At 50.6% G+C, this 21,840-nt stretch overlaps 11 protein-coding genes across 11 annotated transcripts; 6 read left to right on the top strand and 5 right to left on the bottom strand.

The window, feature by feature from the left end:
• Nucleotides 1-763: 763 nt before the first annotated feature.
• On the top strand, nucleotides 764-1,684 carry N7447_009387 (Short-chain dehydrogenase/reductase SDR; the record flags this gene model as incomplete). Its single annotated transcript, XM_057233649.1, has 4 exons — nucleotides 764-812; nucleotides 864-1,347; nucleotides 1,416-1,466; nucleotides 1,528-1,684. The coding sequence occupies 4 exons, from the start codon at nucleotides 764-766 to the stop codon at nucleotides 1,682-1,684; spliced, it is 741 nt and encodes a 246-aa protein (XP_057083191.1).
• An 894-nt stretch (nucleotides 1,685-2,578) lies between these two features.
• N7447_009386 (FAD linked oxidase N-terminal) lies at nucleotides 2,579-4,470 on the bottom strand (the record flags this gene model as incomplete). The annotated part of the gene is made up of 3 exons (XM_057233648.1): nucleotides 2,579-3,833; nucleotides 3,907-4,107; nucleotides 4,154-4,470. 3 exons carry the CDS (start codon nucleotides 4,468-4,470, stop codon nucleotides 2,579-2,581), a joined length of 1,773 nt encoding a protein of 590 aa, XP_057083190.1.
• Nucleotides 4,471-5,223: 753 nt separating this feature from the next.
• On the top strand, nucleotides 5,224-5,481 carry N7447_009385 (uncharacterized protein; the record flags this gene model as incomplete). Its single annotated transcript, XM_057233647.1, has 1 exon — nucleotides 5,224-5,481. The coding sequence occupies one exon, from the start codon at nucleotides 5,224-5,226 to the stop codon at nucleotides 5,479-5,481; it is 258 nt and encodes an 85-aa protein (XP_057083189.1).
• A 2-nt stretch (nucleotides 5,482-5,483) lies between these two features.
• N7447_009384 (cytochrome P450) lies at nucleotides 5,484-7,164 on the top strand (the record flags this gene model as incomplete). Its single annotated transcript, XM_057233646.1, has 3 exons — nucleotides 5,484-6,281; nucleotides 6,335-6,671; nucleotides 6,734-7,164. The coding sequence occupies 3 exons, from the start codon at nucleotides 5,484-5,486 to the stop codon at nucleotides 7,162-7,164; spliced, it is 1,566 nt and encodes a 521-aa protein (XP_057083188.1).
• A 717-nt stretch (nucleotides 7,165-7,881) lies between these two features.
• N7447_009383 (Transferase) lies at nucleotides 7,882-9,436 on the top strand (the record flags this gene model as incomplete). Its single annotated transcript, XM_057233645.1, has 2 exons — nucleotides 7,882-8,860; nucleotides 8,925-9,436. 2 exons carry the CDS (start codon nucleotides 7,882-7,884, stop codon nucleotides 9,434-9,436), a joined length of 1,491 nt encoding a protein of 496 aa, XP_057083187.1.
• A 1,713-nt stretch (nucleotides 9,437-11,149) lies between these two features.
• On the bottom strand, nucleotides 11,150-13,271 carry N7447_009382 (DUF3176 domain-containing protein; the record flags this gene model as incomplete). The annotated part of the gene is made up of 2 exons (XM_057233644.1): nucleotides 11,150-12,842; nucleotides 12,919-13,271. The coding sequence occupies 2 exons, from the start codon at nucleotides 13,269-13,271 to the stop codon at nucleotides 11,150-11,152; spliced, it is 2,046 nt and encodes a 681-aa protein (XP_057083186.1).
• Nucleotides 13,272-15,412: 2,141 nt separating this feature from the next.
• Nucleotides 15,413-15,784, bottom strand: N7447_009381 (uncharacterized protein; the record flags this gene model as incomplete). Its single annotated transcript, XM_057233643.1, has 1 exon — nucleotides 15,413-15,784. The coding sequence occupies one exon, from the start codon at nucleotides 15,782-15,784 to the stop codon at nucleotides 15,413-15,415; it is 372 nt and encodes a 123-aa protein (XP_057083185.1).
• Nucleotides 15,785-16,916: 1,132 nt separating this feature from the next.
• On the top strand, nucleotides 16,917-17,207 carry N7447_009380 (Zinc finger C2H2; the record flags this gene model as incomplete). The annotated part of the gene is made up of 1 exon (XM_057233642.1): nucleotides 16,917-17,207. The coding sequence occupies one exon, from the start codon at nucleotides 16,917-16,919 to the stop codon at nucleotides 17,205-17,207; it is 291 nt and encodes a 96-aa protein (XP_057083184.1).
• Nucleotides 17,208-17,790: 583 nt separating this feature from the next.
• On the bottom strand, nucleotides 17,791-18,659 carry N7447_009379 (uncharacterized protein; the record flags this gene model as incomplete). The annotated part of the gene is made up of 2 exons (XM_057233641.1): nucleotides 17,791-18,437; nucleotides 18,494-18,659. The coding sequence occupies 2 exons, from the start codon at nucleotides 18,657-18,659 to the stop codon at nucleotides 17,791-17,793; spliced, it is 813 nt and encodes a 270-aa protein (XP_057083183.1).
• A 108-nt stretch (nucleotides 18,660-18,767) lies between these two features.
• N7447_009378 (uncharacterized protein) lies at nucleotides 18,768-19,046 on the bottom strand (the record flags this gene model as incomplete). Its single annotated transcript, XM_057233640.1, has 1 exon — nucleotides 18,768-19,046. The coding sequence occupies one exon, from the start codon at nucleotides 19,044-19,046 to the stop codon at nucleotides 18,768-18,770; it is 279 nt and encodes a 92-aa protein (XP_057083182.1).
• A 635-nt stretch (nucleotides 19,047-19,681) lies between these two features.
• On the top strand, nucleotides 19,682-21,401 carry N7447_009377 (uncharacterized protein; the record flags this gene model as incomplete). Its single annotated transcript, XM_057233639.1, has 5 exons — nucleotides 19,682-19,715; nucleotides 19,851-20,332; nucleotides 20,380-20,751; nucleotides 20,904-20,951; nucleotides 21,003-21,401. 5 exons carry the CDS (start codon nucleotides 19,682-19,684, stop codon nucleotides 21,399-21,401), a joined length of 1,335 nt encoding a protein of 444 aa, XP_057083181.1.
• Between the last annotated feature and the right edge of the window lie 439 nt (nucleotides 21,402-21,840).

The raw sequence follows: 21,840 nt of genomic DNA, 5'->3' as shown, positions 1-21,840 counted from the left end.
AAGTATTCCACAGGGTTCATAATCTTCCTTGGTTGGACTTGTTGTCAATAGTGAGAGGCATGTCTGAGACTACAGTAAGGGTGTGAATTCAGTATATGTTGTATTGAGATCATTGCCCGATATGGTTGCTGTTGTGGTGGATGTCTTGTTGCCTTAGGTTGAGCGGCGTGCTATGTAGATAGTTGATTGGGAGCTCGCTTCTCTCTCTTCCCAATACAACTCTCTCCCTTCTAATCTTTAGTGCATACAAACAGTAGTCTCTAACAGTTGCATCATCCAAATCAGATGCAGAAGACTAGCACGGCGTTTCCAATTAAACAGACCATACCGGAGTACTCCGAATACCAAGAGACTACACGGCGCGAAGGATTCGCACTAGGCCGCTCGAGCTTGTCGTGGGAATAAGCCGAAATTGAGAATCTGACAGGAACATGCATGGCCTCAGTGGCTATCGACCACGAGCTTCAAGCTCGTCCGATAGTCCCTCGTAGCCCTATACAGGGGTCTATTTCATATCCCTGTCAATGGTCGGTCATCCTAAGGTCCCGATTTCAAAGCATCCGTGGAGGGGCATATAAGCATTATTAATCGCCTATAGGGCTATCTCTCAACACCTCCCATAGCTGACTATTTAGAGGCGGTTGCAGACATAAAGCTAACTCCTCTTTCTCTCTCTATCCTATTCATCAAGCCTATTGATCCAATCGCAACGCTACCAGATACCACTCCCACCCGAGTCTTTCTATTATCTATCCCGCCCGCCATGACAATTTCCGATAACACTGTTGTTTTCATTACCGGCGCTAGTCGAGGTAAGTGATACCTAGACAGACCCGTATTAGGATCGAGCTGACGGAAGATAGGAATCGGACGGACGTTGGTAGAAACCTTCCTACTCCGGCCTAAGCATACCGTTATTGCCAGTGTTCGCGACACAGCCGCAAACTACGTTAAGGAGCTAGAGGCCTTACCCAAGGCTGATGGCTCGCGTCTGCAGCTAGTAAAGATTGAAAGCAGCAATTCGGCCGACCCGGCGGCGGCTATTAAGGACCTCACGGACGTCGACTATATCGATATAGTAGTGGCCAATGCCGGAGGAGCTGGCGAGAAGGGTATCATCCCCTTGGATGTGGTGAGCACCGAGATCGTGACCGATGTGTTTACCGTGAATGCGCTCGGGCCCCTGGCCCTGTACCAGGCCGTCAAGCCTTTGCTAGAGAAGTCCCAGGCCCCTAAGTGGGTTTCGGTCAGCAGTGCTGCTGGTTCGATTGGCCGACTTGAGCTTCACAAGGCTTATATCGCTCCGGCGTACGGAATCGCCAAGGCAGGCTTGAACTGGATCACTACGTAAGATACTGCTAGCTTTAGCCTATCCTAGCTAGGAAAAGAATCGGCTAACTCCGGCGGACATGCAGTGCTATCCACGGCGCCAATAAGGGTTTCATCGCATTTGCCGTGCATCCCGGGTAAGCTACCAGAGATATTAGCTGGACAGGAGATTTCAGCCAATAGCTGACCATCTGACAGCCTCGTACAAACGGAGAGCGGCAACAAGAGTGCCCGCGCGATGGGCCTTCCCCAGGCCCCGAACTCCCAGCGCCAGAGTATCGATGCCATTCTAGGCCTAGTACGTGATACCCTTCCCTATCTCGAAGAAGAATACCAGTTGACTCGTGCAGATTGATAATGCGTCTCGGGAGGCGACCTCGGGCAAGTTCTTCAACGTGATTGATGGCACAGAGATCCCGTGGTAGAGGCCGCGACAGCCTCGCTCCTATCTGAAATGCTCAGTGGTGCCATTGATAAGCTGCAGGATTGATAGCACAAGTACCTTGCCTCGCAGTGCCTATCGCTGTCATCCATAGATTGTCTATCTTGAGAATATCTTAAATATGTCGACATCTGAAGATGTTATTTGTGCCCACTCCCGTATTGTATCCGGCCAATTGGAGATACCAATGACTCTTTATGTCAGTACCCTTATTTCTCGCTATATTGCTACCCTCACTACTACTTAGTGCTTACTGCCCTATCTATCTAATTAGGAATAATCCACGCTAGTATGACTGGTATAGTCTAGTAAAATGGGCGAAATGCGACGTGTTTCTAGACATTATCCTACGCCTCACTACATTACGCATCATAACGCTGTACTTATCAGTACTACTGTATATAGTGAACATAAAATACTTATGTTGCCTTACTGCACAGAGTAGTATGAACCGCCCCCCCCCCCCCCCCCCCCCCCCCCCCAAAAACCCCAAAGTATCCCTATCATATTTAAAATTGCAAAGTCAGGCAATTAAATTGAGCTTACAGATATAAAAATAAGCCAATTGAATTATGAATGTAAAAAACAGGCAATTCCAAAAGCAGACAATTAGACTGAATATGCAACATTAAAAAGCAGTATTAATCTCAAATGCAAGCATCATATATTCAAATCCATTTTTCTATTTCAATACATTAATACTCATTTTCTTATTGAATTTTGATATTCATTATATTATACTTGATCTTCCTTCCTACCATTGACCCCTGTAACCTCTCAGAACCCCATTCGGCCCCTCCGGCACGCTCACACCCGACACAACCTCCCCTCCCTATTCTCCTTCCATTTCTCGCTACCCACCGCGGTACGGGCGTATAACAGCTCGTTCGGGTCGTAGCGCTGCTTAACCGCTCCCAGGCGCGGGTAGTTGTGCCCGTAGAAGGCCTCCTGCCAGTTTGGATCCTGGAAGTTGGCCTCATTCAGGTAAGCCCCTCCACCCGGGGTGACAGTCTCGAGTTGCGGCATGTAGATGTTCGTCAGGTTGGCTTGGCGCTCGAGATTCTCGTTCCAGGGGATGGAATAGTCCCACGTCTGGACCATGATACAGGTCAGCAGCGCAGAGCGCCAGACGGGGAAGACGGCATTGGAGGTGAAGGGCGCCTGCCGGGACGAATTGGCGTTGAGGGCAGCACAAGCAATGTAAAAGCCCGCTTCCGTGAAGTCTTGCAGCGCGGCACTGATCTTGCTGAGACTCGGGCTGGCGGGCTCGAGCAGCTCTCGGGGGATGATGCGGCCACCCGTGATTTGACCGACGGCGGTGGACTCCTCGGTGGGCACGAAGTAGGACTCGTACAGGGCATAATACGAGGAGAAGCTGGAGGAGCTGATGTCGACGGCGACCCCCACCTGGGCCAGGCTGCGCACAATCGGGGCCAGCGTGCTGGTGACCAGCGCCAGCTCGCTGCCCGGAATGACGGCGGCGAAGACAATCAGCTCCGTGCCGAGAATGAAGTAGGTCAACGTGGCCCCAGTGTCCACCACGGGGGCTAGGCTGGAGTGGAACAGGTCGATGGTGTTCCAGAAGGCGGTCGTGTTGCTGTTGGAGACTGTGAAGCCGGCGCCCTGCATGGGCCCATCATCGTACGTGCGCGTGGTCATCGAGACAACGACGGCGAAGGTGCCTGCCCCGCCGCCACTGAGGGCCCAGTATAGATCCACGTGCTGCTTGGGGGTCACGGTCAGATGCTCGCCCGCTGCCGTCACCACCTCCCATTCCAGCACGCTGTCTGCGGCCATCCCGTACAATGAAGTCAGGCTGCCATGTCCTCCGCCGGCCGTGTAGCCCCCGGCTGCCCCAACGGTACCACACGTTCCGCTCACCACGCGCTTCCCTCGCGCCGCCGCAACCGGGAGGACGTCTTTGAACATTATGCCTGCCCCGATGCGCACCGCCGATCCCGTGTACGGACTGTCGCCCGCGTAGTTGTCAATAAATTCGAGGTCTTTCAAATTGTGCGTCCATAGCGAGAGAGCTCCGCGCCCTGTGGACTTCCCCAGTAGACTATCACAGTCAGCATGGAAGGATTTCACGCCAGGATAAAAAGTGGAGAGGGGAGACGGGAAGGGAAGCCTACTCATGACCTGTGTTCTTGATGGTCAATCGGACGTCGTGACGGTTGGCAAAGGCGAGTCCAGCCTGGATGTCAGACACGCCGGTGACATTAATCGAGTAGACGGCGTAGTTTCCCAGCGTGCAAGGCCTGACCTTAGGGGTGAAGGGCTCGCAGTACTGGCCCTGGAAGTAGGGATTCAGAATTTCGGCCGGATAGTACACGCTGTCGGGGTCAGTCGGAAATGGATGGATGGGCGGGATCGACTCACTGAGCCTCCACCGTCAGCCAGTTCTCCTTGAACCAAGCACAGGCAGTCTCATTGTAGGCGGGATCATGGCATACATGCGCAACCGGCACGGTGGCAATCAGGCGCCCTCCCACCGTCTGGTTAAGCTGGGCCCAGTCTTGCGCGCTAGGCCAGTCCGCATCTTGTGGCAGCTTCCTGCAAGTTGACAGAAGCGAGTTGGTGGGTTTGGTGGACACGGCCAGGGAGGATGGAGATTCAGATGTAGCACCTACCTGCCCCATGAGCCAGACCGCCATCCAGGCTCGGAGCAGAGTGGAACGAAGTACAGCACCAAGCATCGTCTGGGAAATAGAAACCGAGGTTGATTGCGAATGCCCTCATCCAGGAATCATTGTCGTACTCTATTTATATTGCCACTCAGCCCGACTCTATAATCATCTCAGCCGAGGCGAGTCTCGTGTACGAGCCGGCGAGAGTGGGCAGACACAGCCACATTGATGCTGCCTACAGTATCGCAGGATTCGGGTGAGACTCTTACGTGGAGGACAAGTTCTTCTCGACTTTGGAGAAGGGGGGCCAAGCGTAACAATCTTTCGCCCCAAGGAATGAACATAGTCCTACGGAAAGCCCCCAAAGTAATGAGGTGGCGCTAGTGCTGTAAGCCACTAGTAAGTTACAGGACCTGTCCCAAGTCATATTCATAAGACTAAAGTGATGAGTTTGGTATGGACGTCGTGATGTGCTGCCTATAGAGAGGCCGTAAAATAGTCTCTGGCCCCCAAACCTGGACCCTGTCAGCTCCCACGTGCTATATCCTCCGAGCCGCGTCCACGAAAGCCATCATTATAGGCGTAAGACGGATACTCCCGACCAAATCTATATGGTACGAGATCCTTTGAATATTGCCAAGCGCCGTCTCTTACCCGCCATGCAAAATAACGCTGACACTGCAGGCGATGACATTACAGGTGCTGACACTACAGGCGATGACACTGCAGCAATGCTCCACAGACAATCTACCAGCTACGGGTCTGGCAGTATCTGGATAAGTCTAGGTTGGCACCTTGCTGAGGTTTGAAAATGCCCCTGCCATGCCCTGCAGTGAGACAGATGTGGTGCGTGTCCAGGATCCGGATTCACGCCTCGCCAGATGTGCCTCATCCCGGCCTGGTGCTGACCACCCCCTCGGTCAGATTCAGGCCGATGCTCTCTTCCAATCGCAGAAAAGAAAGCTATCGGGACCGGACAGCACAGGCACCCAGGTCGTGTTAAACGGCTGGGCAGCCAGCACCAGATTCACTCCCCCTCCCAAAAGTATTATCATCTCCTCTGAGCAGTTGAACAATTGAACATGAGCAACGCAATCCCTTCTAGCACATGGTCGGCATCCATGGTGCTGGTAGCTGGCGCGGCGGTCTTGGTGCTGCTCCGCGGCCTATACCTCGTGGTTTACCGGCTCTACCTCAGTCCTCTGGCCGAAGTCCCTGGACCTAAGCTGGCGGCGCTGTCGAGCTGGTACGAAGCATACTATGACCTGGTCAGCGAGGGCCACGGCGGCCAGTTCGTATTCCAGATCAAGCGGCTGCATGAGAAGCACGGCCCCATCGTGCGGGTCGGCCCGAACGAGGTCCACATCGACGATCCGGACTACTACAACGAGGTGTACAGCATGGCGTCACCCACCAAACCCATCGACAAGCTGGTCCAATACAAGCACCGGTTCGGCATGCCCGAGGCGACCATCAGCACGGTCCAGTCGGAGCATCACCGCATCCGTCGGGCGGCCATCGCGCCCTTCTTCTCGCGTGCCCGCATCAGCTCGCTGGGGGACACGCTGACGGAGGTGATCGAACGCATCTCGCGCCGGCTGGGGAGTGAATATGCCGGGTCGGGGGCGGTTATTAACGTGTGTGACATGTGGGGAACGCTGACGGCCGACGTGGTGTCAGAGATGGCCTTTGCGCGCTCGACGCGCTTCTCTGCCGCCCCAGACTTCCAGTCGCCCTACTCGCATGCCCTGATGAGCTGGGTCTACGCTGCCCACTACACTACCCACTTTAACTGGGTCATGCGCATGACCCAATGGATGCCGGATTCCATTATGGGGGTCTTGGTGCCCTCTTTCAAGCCCATCCTAGACTATCGCGTGGTAGGTGCCCCCCTCATCGCGCCGACTACGACAGCGGACTAATGCGTAAGCAGGCTATCCAGCGGCAGATCAAGGATATACTGGCGGGCAGCAACGTCGAGTCCAAAGCGGCCGCTCATCCCACCATCTTCACGGATATCCTGCAGGCCAACCTTCCCCCCGCAGAGCTCTCCTCCCATCGCCTAACGCAGGAGGCCATGAGCGTCAGTGGGGCGGGCATCGAGACCACGATGTGGACGCTGTCGGTGGCCACCTTCCACATCCTCTGGAATCCCGCCATCGAGCAGCGGCTGGTCTCTGAGCTGGTGGAGGCGATGCCCGACCCGGACCAGGTCCTCTCCTGGGCGCAACTGGAGAAATTGCCCTTCCTCTCGGCCGTCATCAGCGAATGTGAGTGTACCCCGGATTCTCCTCTGACTTGTTCCAGCACCCTGTACTCATTACTTGTCTAGCCTTGCGACTGTCATTCGGCTCAGTCCAGCGGCTGCCACGGGTGCACCGCAACCAGACCCTGACGTATAGAGGGTGGCAGATCCCCGCGGGCACGACCGTCAGCATGGACGCCTACCACATTCATGTCAACCCGGATATCTTCCCGGATCCGCACGAGTTCAGGCCGGAGCGGTGGCTGGGGGACCCGATGAGCTTTGATGGCAAGCACCGGCTGTCGTACTATCTGACCTCCTTCAGCCGGGGCTCCCGCGTGTGCATCGGCATGCATCTGGCCATGATGGATATGTACGTGGCGTTGGCAACCTTGTTCCGTCGTCACAAGCTGGAGCTGTTCGAGACGGACCGCAGTGATGTGGACTTCATCATGGATCTGGTGCGGCCGATGCCCAAATGGGATTCCAAGGGGGTGCGGGTCATTGTGAAGGCGTGAGCGCTCTTAGGCCGGAAATGAGACGGGCGGCATGTGGGATGAACGAGCAGGTGAAGAATATGTTCATGTGAGCAGATGCCGAGTATCGAATGTAATACTACGGTAGCCGACCTTTTCCTATTCCTGATTCCGGGAAAGAATTGGCAGCAGAACTAAGCTGGGCCATGCATTGGCCGAATTCCATCCAAACACGACGTGGGTACATATATGAGAAGAAAGAAATCGATTTGAGAAGTACCTTCGCTGCTATTTATGTTGCAGCGAGGGATCAGAAAAACGTACATGAACATGTCTATTTAATGAACATGCACGATAAAGAGATGAGACAATAGATGTTGTACAATGCTATCAAAAGAGAGATATAGGGAAGAGCCCTGGAGAGGTACGCTCTCTGACTACTAAATACTACGGTAAATACCTAGTACATGTATAGAGGATTAAACTTTACCTAACTAGTTATTCCGTTGTATAGTTACGCGTTTTTTTTTAAGAGGTCGTAATTTTACATCTGACGGTCTCAGGAATGGAACTAGGAAGTTCGGGGCCTTGCGAAATTTTCGCAAAGATAACCCAAAATTGGAAATATACACAAAGATGATTTGGCCGACAGTAAGCTGACGGCTTGGATATTTAAGCTATTACTCTCCCCTCCCATTTTCCTTGTCTGTTCGTCTGTCTGTTCGTCTGTCTGTTCTTCTCAACCCCAATCCCGCCACAATGTTGTCTCCGCTCCGCTGGGGGGTGTGCTCCCTCCGTGCTGGTCGTCTCCCGCCCATCCGCCGAGTGAGCCACTTGGCCCCCTCCCGACGAGAAACCGAGCATATCTTCCCCTTACCCCACCGGCAGTTGGCGGTTGAGGAGCGGTTCCCATTGTCGACCCTCGACCTGATCATCACGCAGAATTACAGCACCTGGGCCCTGATCTTCAAGCTCGACCAACCGAGCGATATCCCCATCGTCACCCAGACGCTGCGGCACGCCGTGCAAGCCACGCTTGCGCAATGCCGCCACATGGTGGGCACCATCGAGGGGGACGGGCAGGGCGACTTTTCCATCATGAAAAAGCCCGACAGCACAGTCCCCTTCGTTGTGAACCATCTCGACGGCCCCTCCTACGCCGAGATCGAACAGGCAAGCTTTGCGTCGGCCAGCCTGGGGGACCCGGCGCAGTTTACGATCCCCGGCATGACGATGGCGTGCCACTGCCCGCCGAATGCGAGCCCGCGCATCTCCGGGTACCAGCTGACCTTCATCCCGGGAGGCTTCGTCTTCACTGTACACAAGCACCACTTCGCCATGGATGTCACAGGCACTACCAGCCTCATCCACCAGATCGCCGGGCATAGCCATGCCTTCCTTCGCGGCACGCCTCCCCCGGAATGGGACGATGCCTGGATGGACCGTGCACGATTCATCTCCCCGCCCGTTGCTGAGGCCGACCGGGTGGCCGCCCCGCCGGCCGCCCTGCGGCATCCCGACTGGCTGCCATGTTCGTGGATGCTCTTCCACATCCCGCAAGGCCAGCTAGAAGCCCTTAAGCGCCAGGCCAGCCCGACCACGGGCGGCTGGATCTCCACCTACGATGCGCTGACGGCATTCCTGTGGCGGGTACTGTCCCGCAACCGCGCCCAAATCTACCGCCCCGATCTCTCCGCGCCCGCTTTCTTCCTCGAGTCCATCAATATGCGCCGCCGGTGTAAGACCCCTCGCCTCCATCCCTCCCGTGTCATGCTCCCCAGTCCTAACTGATTTCCCAACAGTAAACCCCCCGCTCTCAATGCGATACCAGGGAAACGTCCTCAGCGGCGGGCTGTCCTTCCTCCACCCCCGACCGCTCACGCTGGGTCAAGTCATCTCGCCGGAGACTCCGCTGGCCGTCCTGGCCACCTTCATCCGCGAGATCACCCAGAGCGTCACCCCGCAGTCCCTCGAGGCCACCCTGGCAGGTATGGCACCCATACGCGATAAATCCGCCCTGAATGTCCGCCTCGACTCTTTGCCCCCAATGTCGCTTGCGGTCACAGACTGGCGCGATGCCAACATGTGTGCCGTTGATTTCGGGTTTGGCCGACCGGCGGCGGCTCGTCAGATTGCCGACACCGTCGTGGAGAACATGATGATGATCTATCCACGGCGGTCGGCGGGAACAGAGGAGGAGGGCGGCCTGGATGTTGTGTTGCCGTTTGAGACGGATCATATGGGTCTGCTGCTAGCGGATGAGGAGATGGGGCGGGTGGCCAGCTTTCGGGGGGTCGAGGCTAGGGCAGGGTAGCCTCCAGCCTTGATATTTGTCGATGAAACTGGGGACATTACTTCGTACCAGGGAAATGATGAGACTTTTGGGAGAGAACTCATATGGTTAAGATAGGTGGTAGGATGAGAGAATTACAGTGACTGGACTGGACTGGACATAAATTCTTGCACCCCTTCCGACCTTGCAAGGTTAGCCCCACCTGGGCACGGTGCGAGTATCAATTCCCTATATATATTAGTTTCTTATATACTCACATATTTCAGTAAAATTTATGGATGTTATAGATTAAAATCGCGATTTTACATGAAGTTAGCAAAACAGGTGTAAATAACAGTTAACTATCTATTATGCAAAGTCAGCGAGTTATACGTCCATTTTAGGTGACTTTATGCAATGGTGGGCATGGTGGGCACTCGAAAATCCAAATAGCCCACCGCCCGCCGTGGACGGGCGATGTCGCAGTCTACGCGTGACTTGTTAAGGCCTAGACATAATATGAAAGAAAAACAAGAGGTTAATTGCTTCCTACGTACTTAATGTGATAAGAGCAATACTGCAGTAAAATACAGTAATTTATTGAGTTAATCAGCAGGCTAATGCATCCAAAATAGGAAATGCTTAGCAAAGTTACACATATGATGGGACCATATCGGAGTCCCATGGGAGAACTAGGGTTTTGGGACCAAAATTTCCCAAGTCCCATCGGACTTGTCGAGGTCTACTCCTAAAGCTTTTAGATAACTGCAAACGGCTTAGTTAGTGTGAATCAAGACTGGCTACTTCTTCACAGTCCATGGGCCTATCCATAGGGCCCATTCCCCGCTTACATAAGGCCCGTGGGCAATGCCCACCCGCCCGTCCATGAGCGATGTCGCAGGCTACCGGTGATTCTCACCCTTATTCTTCCCCTGACCATGGCGCACTTACCCTTCTCACCCCCGGTCGCGTAAAGCGGTGCTCACCTAATTCTCACTCTCAACATATCTGCACCCAGTAACTTCTATTACATTTTCCATTCTCATCCATGTTCTGATACATACGACCATAGGGTGTGGAAAACAGGGCTTCCCGTCCGCTCAGCCGTACTTAAGCCACACGCCGGTGAGTTAGTAGTTGGGTGGGTGACCACCAGCGAATCCTCACTGTTGTATGTTTTTGTTTTCTAGATAACCTCTTGTCGCCCTACTCTTCTTCAGTCCATTCAGCCCGTTCACCTGAATGCCCTGAACACCACAGGCTACTTCCCGCATACGTCACAAACGTGCAAATGTTCCAAAAAAAATCTCTTCTTGACCAGCTACCATCCTGTTATCTGTCTTCCAAAAGACTCGACAATTTTATAAGGCTTTTATTACCTACCAGATCATCCAAGCAAAAGAGTACATTTCATACAAAATACCAAGTAACAAAAAGAGGAGAAAGGAAGAAAGGGGAGGTTGGGATATGGGTATTTATGGGTCTCGACCTGCGAACATAGCAAAGCTCTCCTTGCCAGGTCTAGCTCATAGGAACCATGCGATCATTCTCTGAATCACACTAGGACCTCCTATACGCTTACGAGAATAGCTCGATGCTAAGGAAGAGGGCCGATTTATTAAAGACTACAGTGACGATAATGAACCGGTATTTAGAGACTAAATACAATTTTAGTCGGGGAGTATATAACGATCTACGTGCCTTGCTTCCTTCCTATTTGGGGTTATTGTCTTAAGCGATAAAGCAACATTTACACTAATTTTCCTGGCGGTCATCTGGGGCGACGTCTGCATCGTCTCTCTGCCTAGTCGGCAGTGCTATTAGATCATCCGGGCAATGTTCCAGTGTCACCAGCACTTTCTGGCCTCTGGCCATGCTCCTCATCTCTTCCATCGTCCTGGACCCCTTCAAAACATCTCCCGTCGTCCGGCCCTGGCGCAAGACCGCAAGAGAGTTGCTCTTCCATATCTGTACCGCCTCGGGCCTAGAGGAGTTTCTGACAGTCAACAGCCAGAACACAAGGCCACCGGCTAGCATCAGGGCATGAAGCACTATCCAACCCCATTCGATGCTATAATACGTCGTCGCGACACCGACGAGTCCGTATTCGGGTTGATTGTCGCTGCCCAGACTTATATGACCATTCAGTGGGTCAAACCTGGCGATGCCGTCTCCATTTCTGCGCATGTCGTTGGTCATGCTAGCCGCGAGCACGGCAAACTTGGCAGCAAGGTCGACATCTTCACTTGCCTCGTAGATGTGCCGTAACGCCTCCGGGTACGCCTTGTAGCCTATCCAGGCGCCATTGTAGCCGACAGCATGCTCACCCAGTCGCTCCGCAATAGCACGACTTACATTGACTGATCCTGTCATGTTTACGGTTAGCAGTGACGGGAAGTACGCGCTGATGGGCTTGACGGCGGTTTCAGCCAACGTATAAGTGGAGTCACTGGAGTTCTGCGGGTAGTACAGGATCAAGTCTTCCCTGCTGATCGCAGAGTATCGTTCGTCCCACTCTAAGCTTGACATTTGGTGATCTGGAGGGATATTTTCAGGAGCGTACTTTTCGTCCAGGGGTGAATCCTTTGGCTGCCATGAATTTGGATCTCGCTTAGCTTGAGTGTCCTCGGTGGTGTTTTCGTAGATGGTGTTTCCCTCCACTGTCGTGTTGATGTTCTGGACGCAGTAGTATACCGCACATTCGCTTGCGCGGACAGGGACATCAGGCCACTCGGCAGAAGCCATCCCCAGTTGGGCTGTATCCACGTAGATCATGCTGGTCGACCAGATCAAGGTGTCCACGTCCTGCATCCGGTTGGTTTTTGCCGGGTTCCCGCTTCCAAACGAAGTCATAGCGGGACCAGCCACAATCCACGAGTTGTGTGGGTTCTGGTAGCCCTGTTCCGGCATCCCAGTGATACTGGCAATCTGCCCATTGATACCCGCCATAAAGTGACCGTTGGGCAAGACAAACGCCGAGCTGTCGTTCGCTGGCATTGTGTCTTCCCCCAAAATCAAAGGCCCCGCGACATCTCCGAAGTTGTCAACCCTCTTCAAGTCCAAAGTGATATTGTGGCATGTGTGGCAGACACCAAGGGTCTTGGAAGGGGGCCACGTGCACTGGCCTGTTGGGCATTTCACATTAGCCTGCTGGCGGATTTCAGCCAGCGAGCGGGAGAAGCCGCTCAGGATGGACCCTTGCATGGACAGATCTATCATCGTCTTCGCCACAATTGCCTTGGGCCCTGATGGGTTTATAGTGGAGTTGGTATCGTTTCCATACACCACGTCACCCTTGGTGTACTCCTGTGTTAGCGCGCTTTCGGCGTGGGCGTCACCCAGCGAGTCAACAAACTCGGTTCCTTGCCGCAGCTGCACCAGCTGCTGCGAGAATGGGTCCAAGGCGATGGCGAGCAAGGTCAGAAAGGCGCCTAGTTGGACAGAGATTCTTCATATATCACTATCGATTAAACTCTGAAAAAAAGCGATCAGGGACATATCGGGCTGCTAATGCTGCTACTCACGATCTTCGCAACTTCCAGAGGACGTTAATCCCCCCAAGGGGACCACGACTCGCTGAATCCATCCGCTCAAAGTCGATCAGCAGCCGTTCGTCGCGCGAGAACAGGATCCATTTCCACTGGCTGATGCATTCGGAAATCGCAAAGATCAAAGCTGCCTTTATCGCGGCAGAAAGTATCGACACCAGGGTATTTAGCGTCACCCCGTACCAGTCGAAAATGGGCCGGTCGTCAAAGACACTGAGCAGAGCCACCATCCCCACAAAAGCCAGCGATGATCCACCGAGGGCCGAGAGCTCTGGCATCCAGGGCGCGTATGCTGTCCCACGGCGCTTTGCTGGCGTTGTGTCTCTCATTCTCGAACAAATTTCATTTGACATTCGTGAATGCGTACAGCTTAGAAGGCTCCACAAAGCTCGGAAGCTGGCGACATCCCCCAGGTTGGCATTTAAGGTCACGTGAAGGTCGTGCGACGAGGCTCGCGCTCGATACCCCATTCCTTTACTAATGGCTACTTTGGATTAGCTGGATTCTCCTCGTATGAAACAACCCCAGCATCTTGGCATGGGTGCTCAGCCACGCGGCGTACGTTGTACCCCGTATTTGCCGTGCGGGTGTGCGGCCTGCGCCGACGCTTGAAACCCGCAGATTCCCCTATCCAGCAATCACAAGAACACTATTACCAGCATAGGCCTTGGCAATCTCTGCGCAGTTTCCCTTCTCAATTATAGAAGTTCAAGCATATAATATGTACTAGTCGCATCAATAAATTTATTATAAACACGACATATACATAATACCACATAATAGGATACACATTTATAAGGATCAATTATCTACTATACTGGTAGTTATTGAAGGGAGGTGACAGTGATAACAGTCCCAAAGTTGAACCCGGAAATTAGCACTTAGTTAATTCAACCACCCGCCATGCCACCAATTCGTTCCGGGTCATATTCAAATTCCATAGAGTAGGAGAGCCATGTTATCTAGGCAGCAGAGTATGCTTAGACCTCCGCGCCGGCCCATAAAGCCCAAAGCCCAGCCCGCCCCAACCCGCGAATGGGCTGGGCTTTTATGGGGGCCCAATGGGCCTTAAACAATAAAAATAAACCAACTCTTGGCAGATATATAAGTAATGTAGATTTCTCTAGTATTTTTGAGTATTTAAATTACCGTCTAAGTCTCATATTGACCGAGTCTTTATGGGAATTAAGTTAATTGACAGAATTGACTAAGGATGAGATTAATGAAATTAATGAGATCGAAAAGATTAATAAGAGTGATCAATGCGATACCTAGTGTTTTACTATCTACTAATGATAAATGGGTAATATAGAGAGAGAGAGAAGAAGAAGAAGGTAGTATTTACATAATAACCTTAAACCTTAAAGTGATATTTGAAGCTTTATATTTAGACTTCGGCACAACCCACTCTAACCCGGACCCAACCCAACCCAGCCCAACCAAAAATGGGTTTTGGGTTATTACCTATAACACAAAACCCATTGGGTAACCCATTGGGGCCCTAATATAGTGTGATCCCAAATAGGCCTTGACAAGTCCCGCAGCACTAGGCCTTTGGTTCGGTACTGCAGCTAGACCTCGACAAGTCCCATGGGAGTATGGGACTCCCATATGGTCCCATCATATGTATAACTTTGCTAAGCATTTCCTACTTAGGATGTATTAGCCTGCTGATTAACTTAATAAATTACTGTATTTCACTGTAGTTGTTATAGGACCTTCATACGAAGCCCTGTAGAAGATGCTTGCTATGCTGCGCGAGATTTTGCCAACTCTCACCGACTTTGACGAAACATGTATATACCAACTAGCTTAGGAGAACTTCTCTCCTCAACGAATATTGCACCTAGTAACTACATTATCTATTCTCATCCATGTTCCGATACATACGACCATAGGGTGTGGAAAGCAGGGCTTCCCGTCCGCTCAGCCGTACTTAAGCCACACGCCGGTGAGTTAGTAGTTGGGTGGGTGACCACCAGCGAATCCTCACTGTTGTATGTTTTTGTTTATTTTTGGAGGAAACTGCCGTTACCGTCCGTCCTACTGTTTAGTGACACGTCCATCGTAGCCATTTTCGTCAACAACAGTTTGAGGCCAATCAGGATCGACTGCCCAAACAAACATGGATTTTTTGACGTCCCATTAGGCACGATTAACAGGCTTCGCTTGAGGCAAGAAAATAAAAACATTGGACAAGAATCCTGGATTTAAGTCATTCCTTGCCCGAAGGTTATGGAATTTACTATTTCGTTAGTATCATGCAGCTTATGGGTCGCGTTGATCTGTTGAACTCACTCTCTAAGAATGTCCAAATTATCCGGGCATGGACTCTCAAACTCAATGATTCTGCTACTTTGAACTCTTCGATGAGATCAGACCCATCCGCCGATAACATAGGACCCTTGAGGATCTCGTCAAATTTATCCAGGAACTTCTCCCATAGACTTTTCTCCTGGTATTTAGGATGTTAGAACATAAAGCCAAAGGTGTTCATCTCTCCTTTCTGGCCGAGGACATTCTTTATCCATCCCCGAGGCATTGTGAGAGGCTTCCGCTTTTCCGGGAGAGCATCATAATATGTCATCTGTTTTGGGAAAAACATATTGTCATCCCTTAAGTTAGCGAATGCTTTTGTCTCTACGGTAGAGAGAACAATAGCGCGCGCCTGATTCTTTTTGTCCTCGAGGTCCAGCCGCTCGGCTTCCCATCGCTGTCGATTATTGGAATACTTAACCTGGCCTCCCATCTTCATGATGCGGAAGTCATTATCCATAAGAAGACACTCGGGGCAGATAAGGGAGTTCGGATATGTGGTTGCTTTGTGGAAAGGATCGCCCATTGACAATTTGAAATGTTTTGGGCGTTGGCCTGCGTTGTTGCCATGCTGGGCCATTCCAGTATCTGGTGCTTTTCGTCTAACGTGACTGATGACGGTGACTGGATGGCCTTGTCCGATAGTGGCTCTGGGAGGGCCAATTCTTCCAAAGTATTTGCCATTGTGTTGGAAATAACAAAATTTGGGGATGGGTTGAGCTAGATCATGCAGGGTTCAAGTGGCTCGCCGAGGTGTCGGTTCTTATATAATTTCCGTGCTTAGGTGGCACTTTCCAATATGCAAAGACTTGGCAACCTCACCCTCGGGAAACCGAGATTAAGAAGGGATATCGCAGGGATAAGGCTTAGTACTTCGCCGGTTGTTGTGGGCGCCTGAGGAACATTACGGAAGTTGGGATGAAACAGCACAGATTTCTTTTAGCAATTATCAATATCCCTTGCTATGTTTATTAATTTCTAGCTATGGACTGTTCAATAATGTAAATACTGAGCCTTCTCGCTAAATAAACGTACTAAAAACCCTAAAAAGGAAATATCCCCAAAGCGGTCATAGTAGAGTATATTCGGTAGAATCTATAGTCCTAGATCATGTATAACCCCCGGCTAAGTGGGTATTTAATCCCTAAATACGGGGTTATCGTTATTAATATAGTCCTCGAGGATCTAATCGTTATCTACTTTATCGATCCACTCCTATAAACGTATAGTGGCACAAGGCTTTGAAGGATGTTACGTATAGAATTCTTAAACCATCTCTAGTATATACTTTAAGAGCACCTGTGATCCACTAGTAATTACCACCCCCTGGTGACCTGGGACCAAAATGCCTCTTGGGAAACAAATAGAGCGAGACTGTAGGTCTGATCTCGAATAATACCTCAATCTTCAGCTGCCAAGATGTTGGGCTCACTGAATGCGCTGTCAGTAGCTACATGGCCACAACTAGCGGTGAACGATAAAGGGTGTCGTGGCAGCTAATTGAGCCATACATGCCTCTCCGTTCATTCTTGGTCGTCGTCATGCCCGCGTAGATCCCATGTATCATAAAACTTTACGGAGAATGCTTCGTGTATATATACTGGCTGGCAAAGCCTGAATTGTACGAAGTGCATTGCTCCGACTCAAGCCAATCGGCCATGGATCCCCGATTCTTTGGCCAAAGCGAGAGTGGGGATTGGATGCTGGGAGTGCCTAGGGATATTTGTTTCGACTTCGCGACTTCTACTACGGATAATAATTCGGCCCCTGAAATGGAACCGGAGATAGCACTCTTTTGCAACCCTGAAGATGACTGTATCGTTCCGCCACCCGGAACTCACGAAAACCCAATGGAATTTGCCAGCTTCGACGAGCATGTCAATTCATACACGACCGACCTTGAACCTGTTTTAAGTCCGGATTTGCTCGACCAAACCCAGTCTCTATAGAGTGCTGGGTCGAGCTCAATCCCAATTGATGGAGGTGAAATGTGCGACTATCCGATGGCCGCTTCAGATGCTCTGGGCTCATTGGTTATAAACACCAAGCAAGACTCCAGTGCTTCCAAAAGCGTTTCAAAATCGGAATGGAGATTTGAAGAAGCAGAAATGCCTTCAATAAGTATGACGGACGTTGCTTCGGACGGGTTGTATTACTGCCAACGGGAGACGTGTCGCGATATTGAGGGTTTCTCGCAGAAGGGACTTTTTCGGTGAGGCTTTCATACTGGAATAAAACATCGTATCTAATTTATTTCAGAAAACACTTACGATGGCATGAGAAACCAATCAAATGTCCTATGTGTCATCACGCTACTGCACAACAAGGGGACATGCGGCGACATGTCGAGTGTGCTCATTACACTTGGGCTAAACAACGCTGGAATGTGGAAGAACAATTGTCTTGTCAAATGTGCAATGTCTCGTTTACACGCGAGGATAACCTCCAACGACACTGCAGGAACAAGCATGCAGTTGATTTGAGAAAATAGAAAATCCGATTGTGATTGTGATTGTCCTCATGTCGAGTTTTCTATCGAATCAGATGGATGTAGAGACTGTACACGAGATAGAGCACCACAAATTGATACCCATGGGAGACGTTGTAATTGAATTGACGAGTATGAATAGACATGCCGCCATCGTCCGCAAAGAAGAGCTTTTTCTGGTAAAAGTGCTCTAGGACTTGAACTTCCGTATGAACTTGAGGACAAGGCTGCTCGTATTGTTTCACAAATTGCTCGAAGGTGAAAGAAAATGAAGTTTTGTTCAAGTAAAGGAGACCGTCCTCGACAAGTTTCTTTTCCTCTCCGGTGGTTTTGAATATACGATTCAGAATTCCGCGGAGGTTTGTATGTGAATCGCGCACTGGTCCTGGTACACTTGGAAATGGATCAATGGCATAAACATCATATGTTTGCAACATGTGTCCCAAATGAAAAGAGTCGGCAACAAGCTCTTTTGGTGCCCGTATGTGATGGGCAAGCACCGAGATGTGATGTCGCACTAAGGAAAAACATGACCATCTGCCTACAGCGTCTAATTTGTTCTCTTCTTGTAATGCCATTGCTGCAAGCTGGTCGATATGGATACAATTGCGGTTCTCATACGGGAAGTTGCAAAGCCCGATGTTGTGACTGTGATTAACGGCTATGTGCAGCCATTTGACCAGCTCCTGGGCTGGAGGTTCCTCAGCTGCAGATCTTTGACAATAGTTATGGAATCCCTATGCTCACCAATGTTGGGGGTATTTTCTGTGAGACTTGAAATGCATTTCACCGCCTCTCTTTGGAAATTCTTGCGCTCTAGGTTAATACGAGATATTGCAAAGTCTACACAAAGCTGAATGAACGCAGACTCTGTGGTTGCCAGGCCCAAGGCAGACTGGCTGCTCGCGCCCATCAAAACGATGAGAGCTGTGTTGAGAAAAGAAACTATCTTTTCGATCATCATGTTTGAAGCAACCCAAAACAGGTAGCGAGTTTGGCGACTTTCCAAGCCTATTGCGGATCAAGAATCCCCTCCTTTCTTGAAATCACACACATAAGCAAGATTCTGTAAGAATCTTCGTCTCTTTTCCATAGGAAGATCGGGGCTCGTGAGCTGGGTTGTATGTTCGCCTCGAGTTTGTCCAAGTGCCTTCAAAAGAAATAATGACTCGTAGAGTCGGGCCAGAAGTTTTTGGTACCGATCAAATCTTGGGGGGCCAGCACGAATGGGGTCAATATCAAAGCGGCGTTTCTCCTTCATATCGGTGCTTTTCAGGTCTAGAGTGTGGCTTCGATCCATGATTAGAGGGAGGCAAGGATATTTGTTTACAATCCCTAGGCACAGAGCCGGTGGTAAAGTCACGCTTGGAGATTTTGATGGAATTGAATCAATGCGGAGAAGCTGCGGGAGTCTGTGGCAGGAGAAGACCCCCAATGCGGGAGGCTTCCGGTGTGGAAGGTGATCTAGGAGAGAATTTGTCAATGCGTAAGGCTGTTAATGCGGGAGGCTGCCAATGCGGGAGGCTGCCAGTGTGGAAGGTGATCCAGGAGAGAATTTGTCAATGCGTAAGGCTGTTAATGCGGGAGGCTGCCAATGCGGGAGGCTGCCAATGTGAGAGGCCATCTATGAGATAATTGGCCACTCGTGGACTTCCTAGGGTAACCCTTACCGGATAGTTCTGGCTCTTGATGTTGGCCCAACTTCTTGAGGAAAGTCTAACAGGCCCGCGAAGTCAGGCGGGCCTTGCATTCACATGCCTCGCTTCAATGGTCATTTTTTGTCAATCATCTCAGGATATCGCGATCGTAAACGAGCATACCAACCAAATTACCCTTGCATATAAAGAAAAAATTTGAATGAATACACAACCCCGGGGTATAAAAAGAGCTGGAAAGCAGGGAAATTTGCATCTCCCCCCAAATTGCAATCCGAGAATGTCTGCATCGATGTGTAAAGACAGCCAAGTAGGTACGTTACTACAGGCTCACATTACCTCACACTGCCATGAATCCTCTATCTCTCTCTCTCTCTCTCTCTCTCTCTCTCTCTCTCTCTCTCTCTCTCTCTACCTATCATTGCTGGAGCTGATTTCCATGCTCATAGATCCAAGACTGGCATATCATCTAAGCTTGTTGAAACTTGACAGCTCCAATGAGCAAAAGGAAAATGCCTCTCTTGCCCCCATTTTCACAGGTTTTGTCCTGAGACAACCCGAGCTAGCTCCACCGCAGTATGGTCTGCTTGGAGGGGTCAAAAGTATTGAGACGTCCACTTATGCAAGCGCGGAGAACGAGAGCATTAAAACGGACCCGAGGCTGTTCTTCAACGTTTCCTCGCCATCCAGCACTTTCATTTGCGGCTCTCAGGGCTCTGGAAAAAGTCATACTCTATCTTGCATACTAGAAGGGTGCTTGATCCTTTCTAAAGCGGGCAGACTTCTAAACCCCCTGACAGCAATTGTTTTCCACTACGATACTTTCATCTGCGACGATGGTGGTTCACCCTGTGAGGCCGCATTCCTCGCATCCCACTCGAACATCAAGGTGAGGGTGCTTTGTGCTCCCACCAACATTCTCACTATACAGGTAACGTGGAATAACTTTAATTTCCTTCATCTCGCTAATGACTGCAGAAAACCTATTCGAGATTCAACATTAAGGTTGAACCTTTGCAGATAGACCAAGCTGATCTGACCACTAAACGTATGCTGGATCTTATGGCAGTTGGTCAAGACTCGGGGCCCGTTCCTCTGTACATGCATACTGTCCAGCGGATCTTGCGGGAAATGCGCGTTTTACAACAAAAGTCAGGATCCCAATTTGACTACAAGGACTTCAAGAAAAGAATCCTTAGTTCTGGCCTTCTTCCAGGCCAGATCGCGCCTTTGAAGCAACGATTGGACACGCTTGAGAGTTTCATGCACCCGCAGCAAGTGACGTTGAACAAGAAAGGAAATGGAAAGAAGGCGAATCCTCGAGGAGCTGGCTCGAACTGGACACCGAAGGTAATACAGGTACCATAAATCCCCAACTTACTTTCAGAGACTAATGAACGGTCTAGGGCTCACAATTGACAATTGTTGACCTCTCCTGTCCTTGCATCTCTCCTGATATCGCTTGCTCACTTTTCAACGTTTGCTTTGGTATTTTCATGGAGCAAGATACCAAGGTTGGCAGAATAGTGGCCCTTGACGAGGCTCATAAGGTGTGTCGTCTACACGCACTTAGCTTACGTATTGCTGCTGACCATTACTAGTACATGAAAGATTCTGTTGAAGCTCGAAACTTTACAGATACCCTTCTCTCCACTGTTCGCTTACAGCGTCACCTCGGGGCCCGTATCTTGATTTCTACCCAAGAGCCAACAATTTCAAGCGACCTTCTCAGTTTGTGCTCGGTCACCATTGTCCATAGATTTTCGTCCCCTGCGTGGATACGCGCACTACAGGGCCATGTGGCTGGAGCCGCCTTGGATGTACAGTCGAATCAAGAGACATCGGCCTATGACGATGACCACCCTGAAAACGCTAAGATTGCTAGAAAGTTATTATTGTTTCATAGAATCGTTCATCTCCGGGTGGGGGAGGCTATGCTTTTTTCACCGAGTGCCGTTTTTTGCACTGCTTCAGGGGGTCGCAGGAGCTCAGGAGTCTGAGCTCAGGGTACATGGTAATCAAGGTCAGAGACAGACTGACGGAAGACGGTGGGAAAAGCGTTTTCTCTTCTTAAACAGAGCGAGAAGCCGTGATTTAGGCGCCAAATGTCTTCACTCCCCAGTGTTAGATGATCTCATCTATCATTGTTTGCTTGTAGATTGAGCAAATTGTGTATAAGACATCAGGATATAAATACCCTACTTTTCCCTAGATTGATCAACGATGATTCTTCTTTCTCTTCCTCCCTTTCGCCAGTAGCCACTAGAAAATCATCAAACAATCTTCTCAGCCTACAGGCAACAATCATGGGACGGTCCGAAGTCCAACAGATGTAAAGGATGAATCGCGTTTGTAACCTAAAGCATCCACTAGGGCCTCAGGAACCTTTGTATATAACGTTTCTTTCATATTTACAAGGGTGAAGCATCTATCATCATT

Source organism: Penicillium robsamsonii, assembly GCF_028829455.1.
Source record: "Penicillium robsamsonii strain IBT 29466 chromosome Unknown utg000005l_segment0_segment0, whole genome shotgun sequence".
Classification (NCBI taxonomy): Eukaryota; Fungi; Ascomycota; class Eurotiomycetes; order Eurotiales; family Aspergillaceae; genus Penicillium; species Penicillium robsamsonii.
This window is presented reverse-complemented; position numbering and strand designations above follow the sequence as displayed.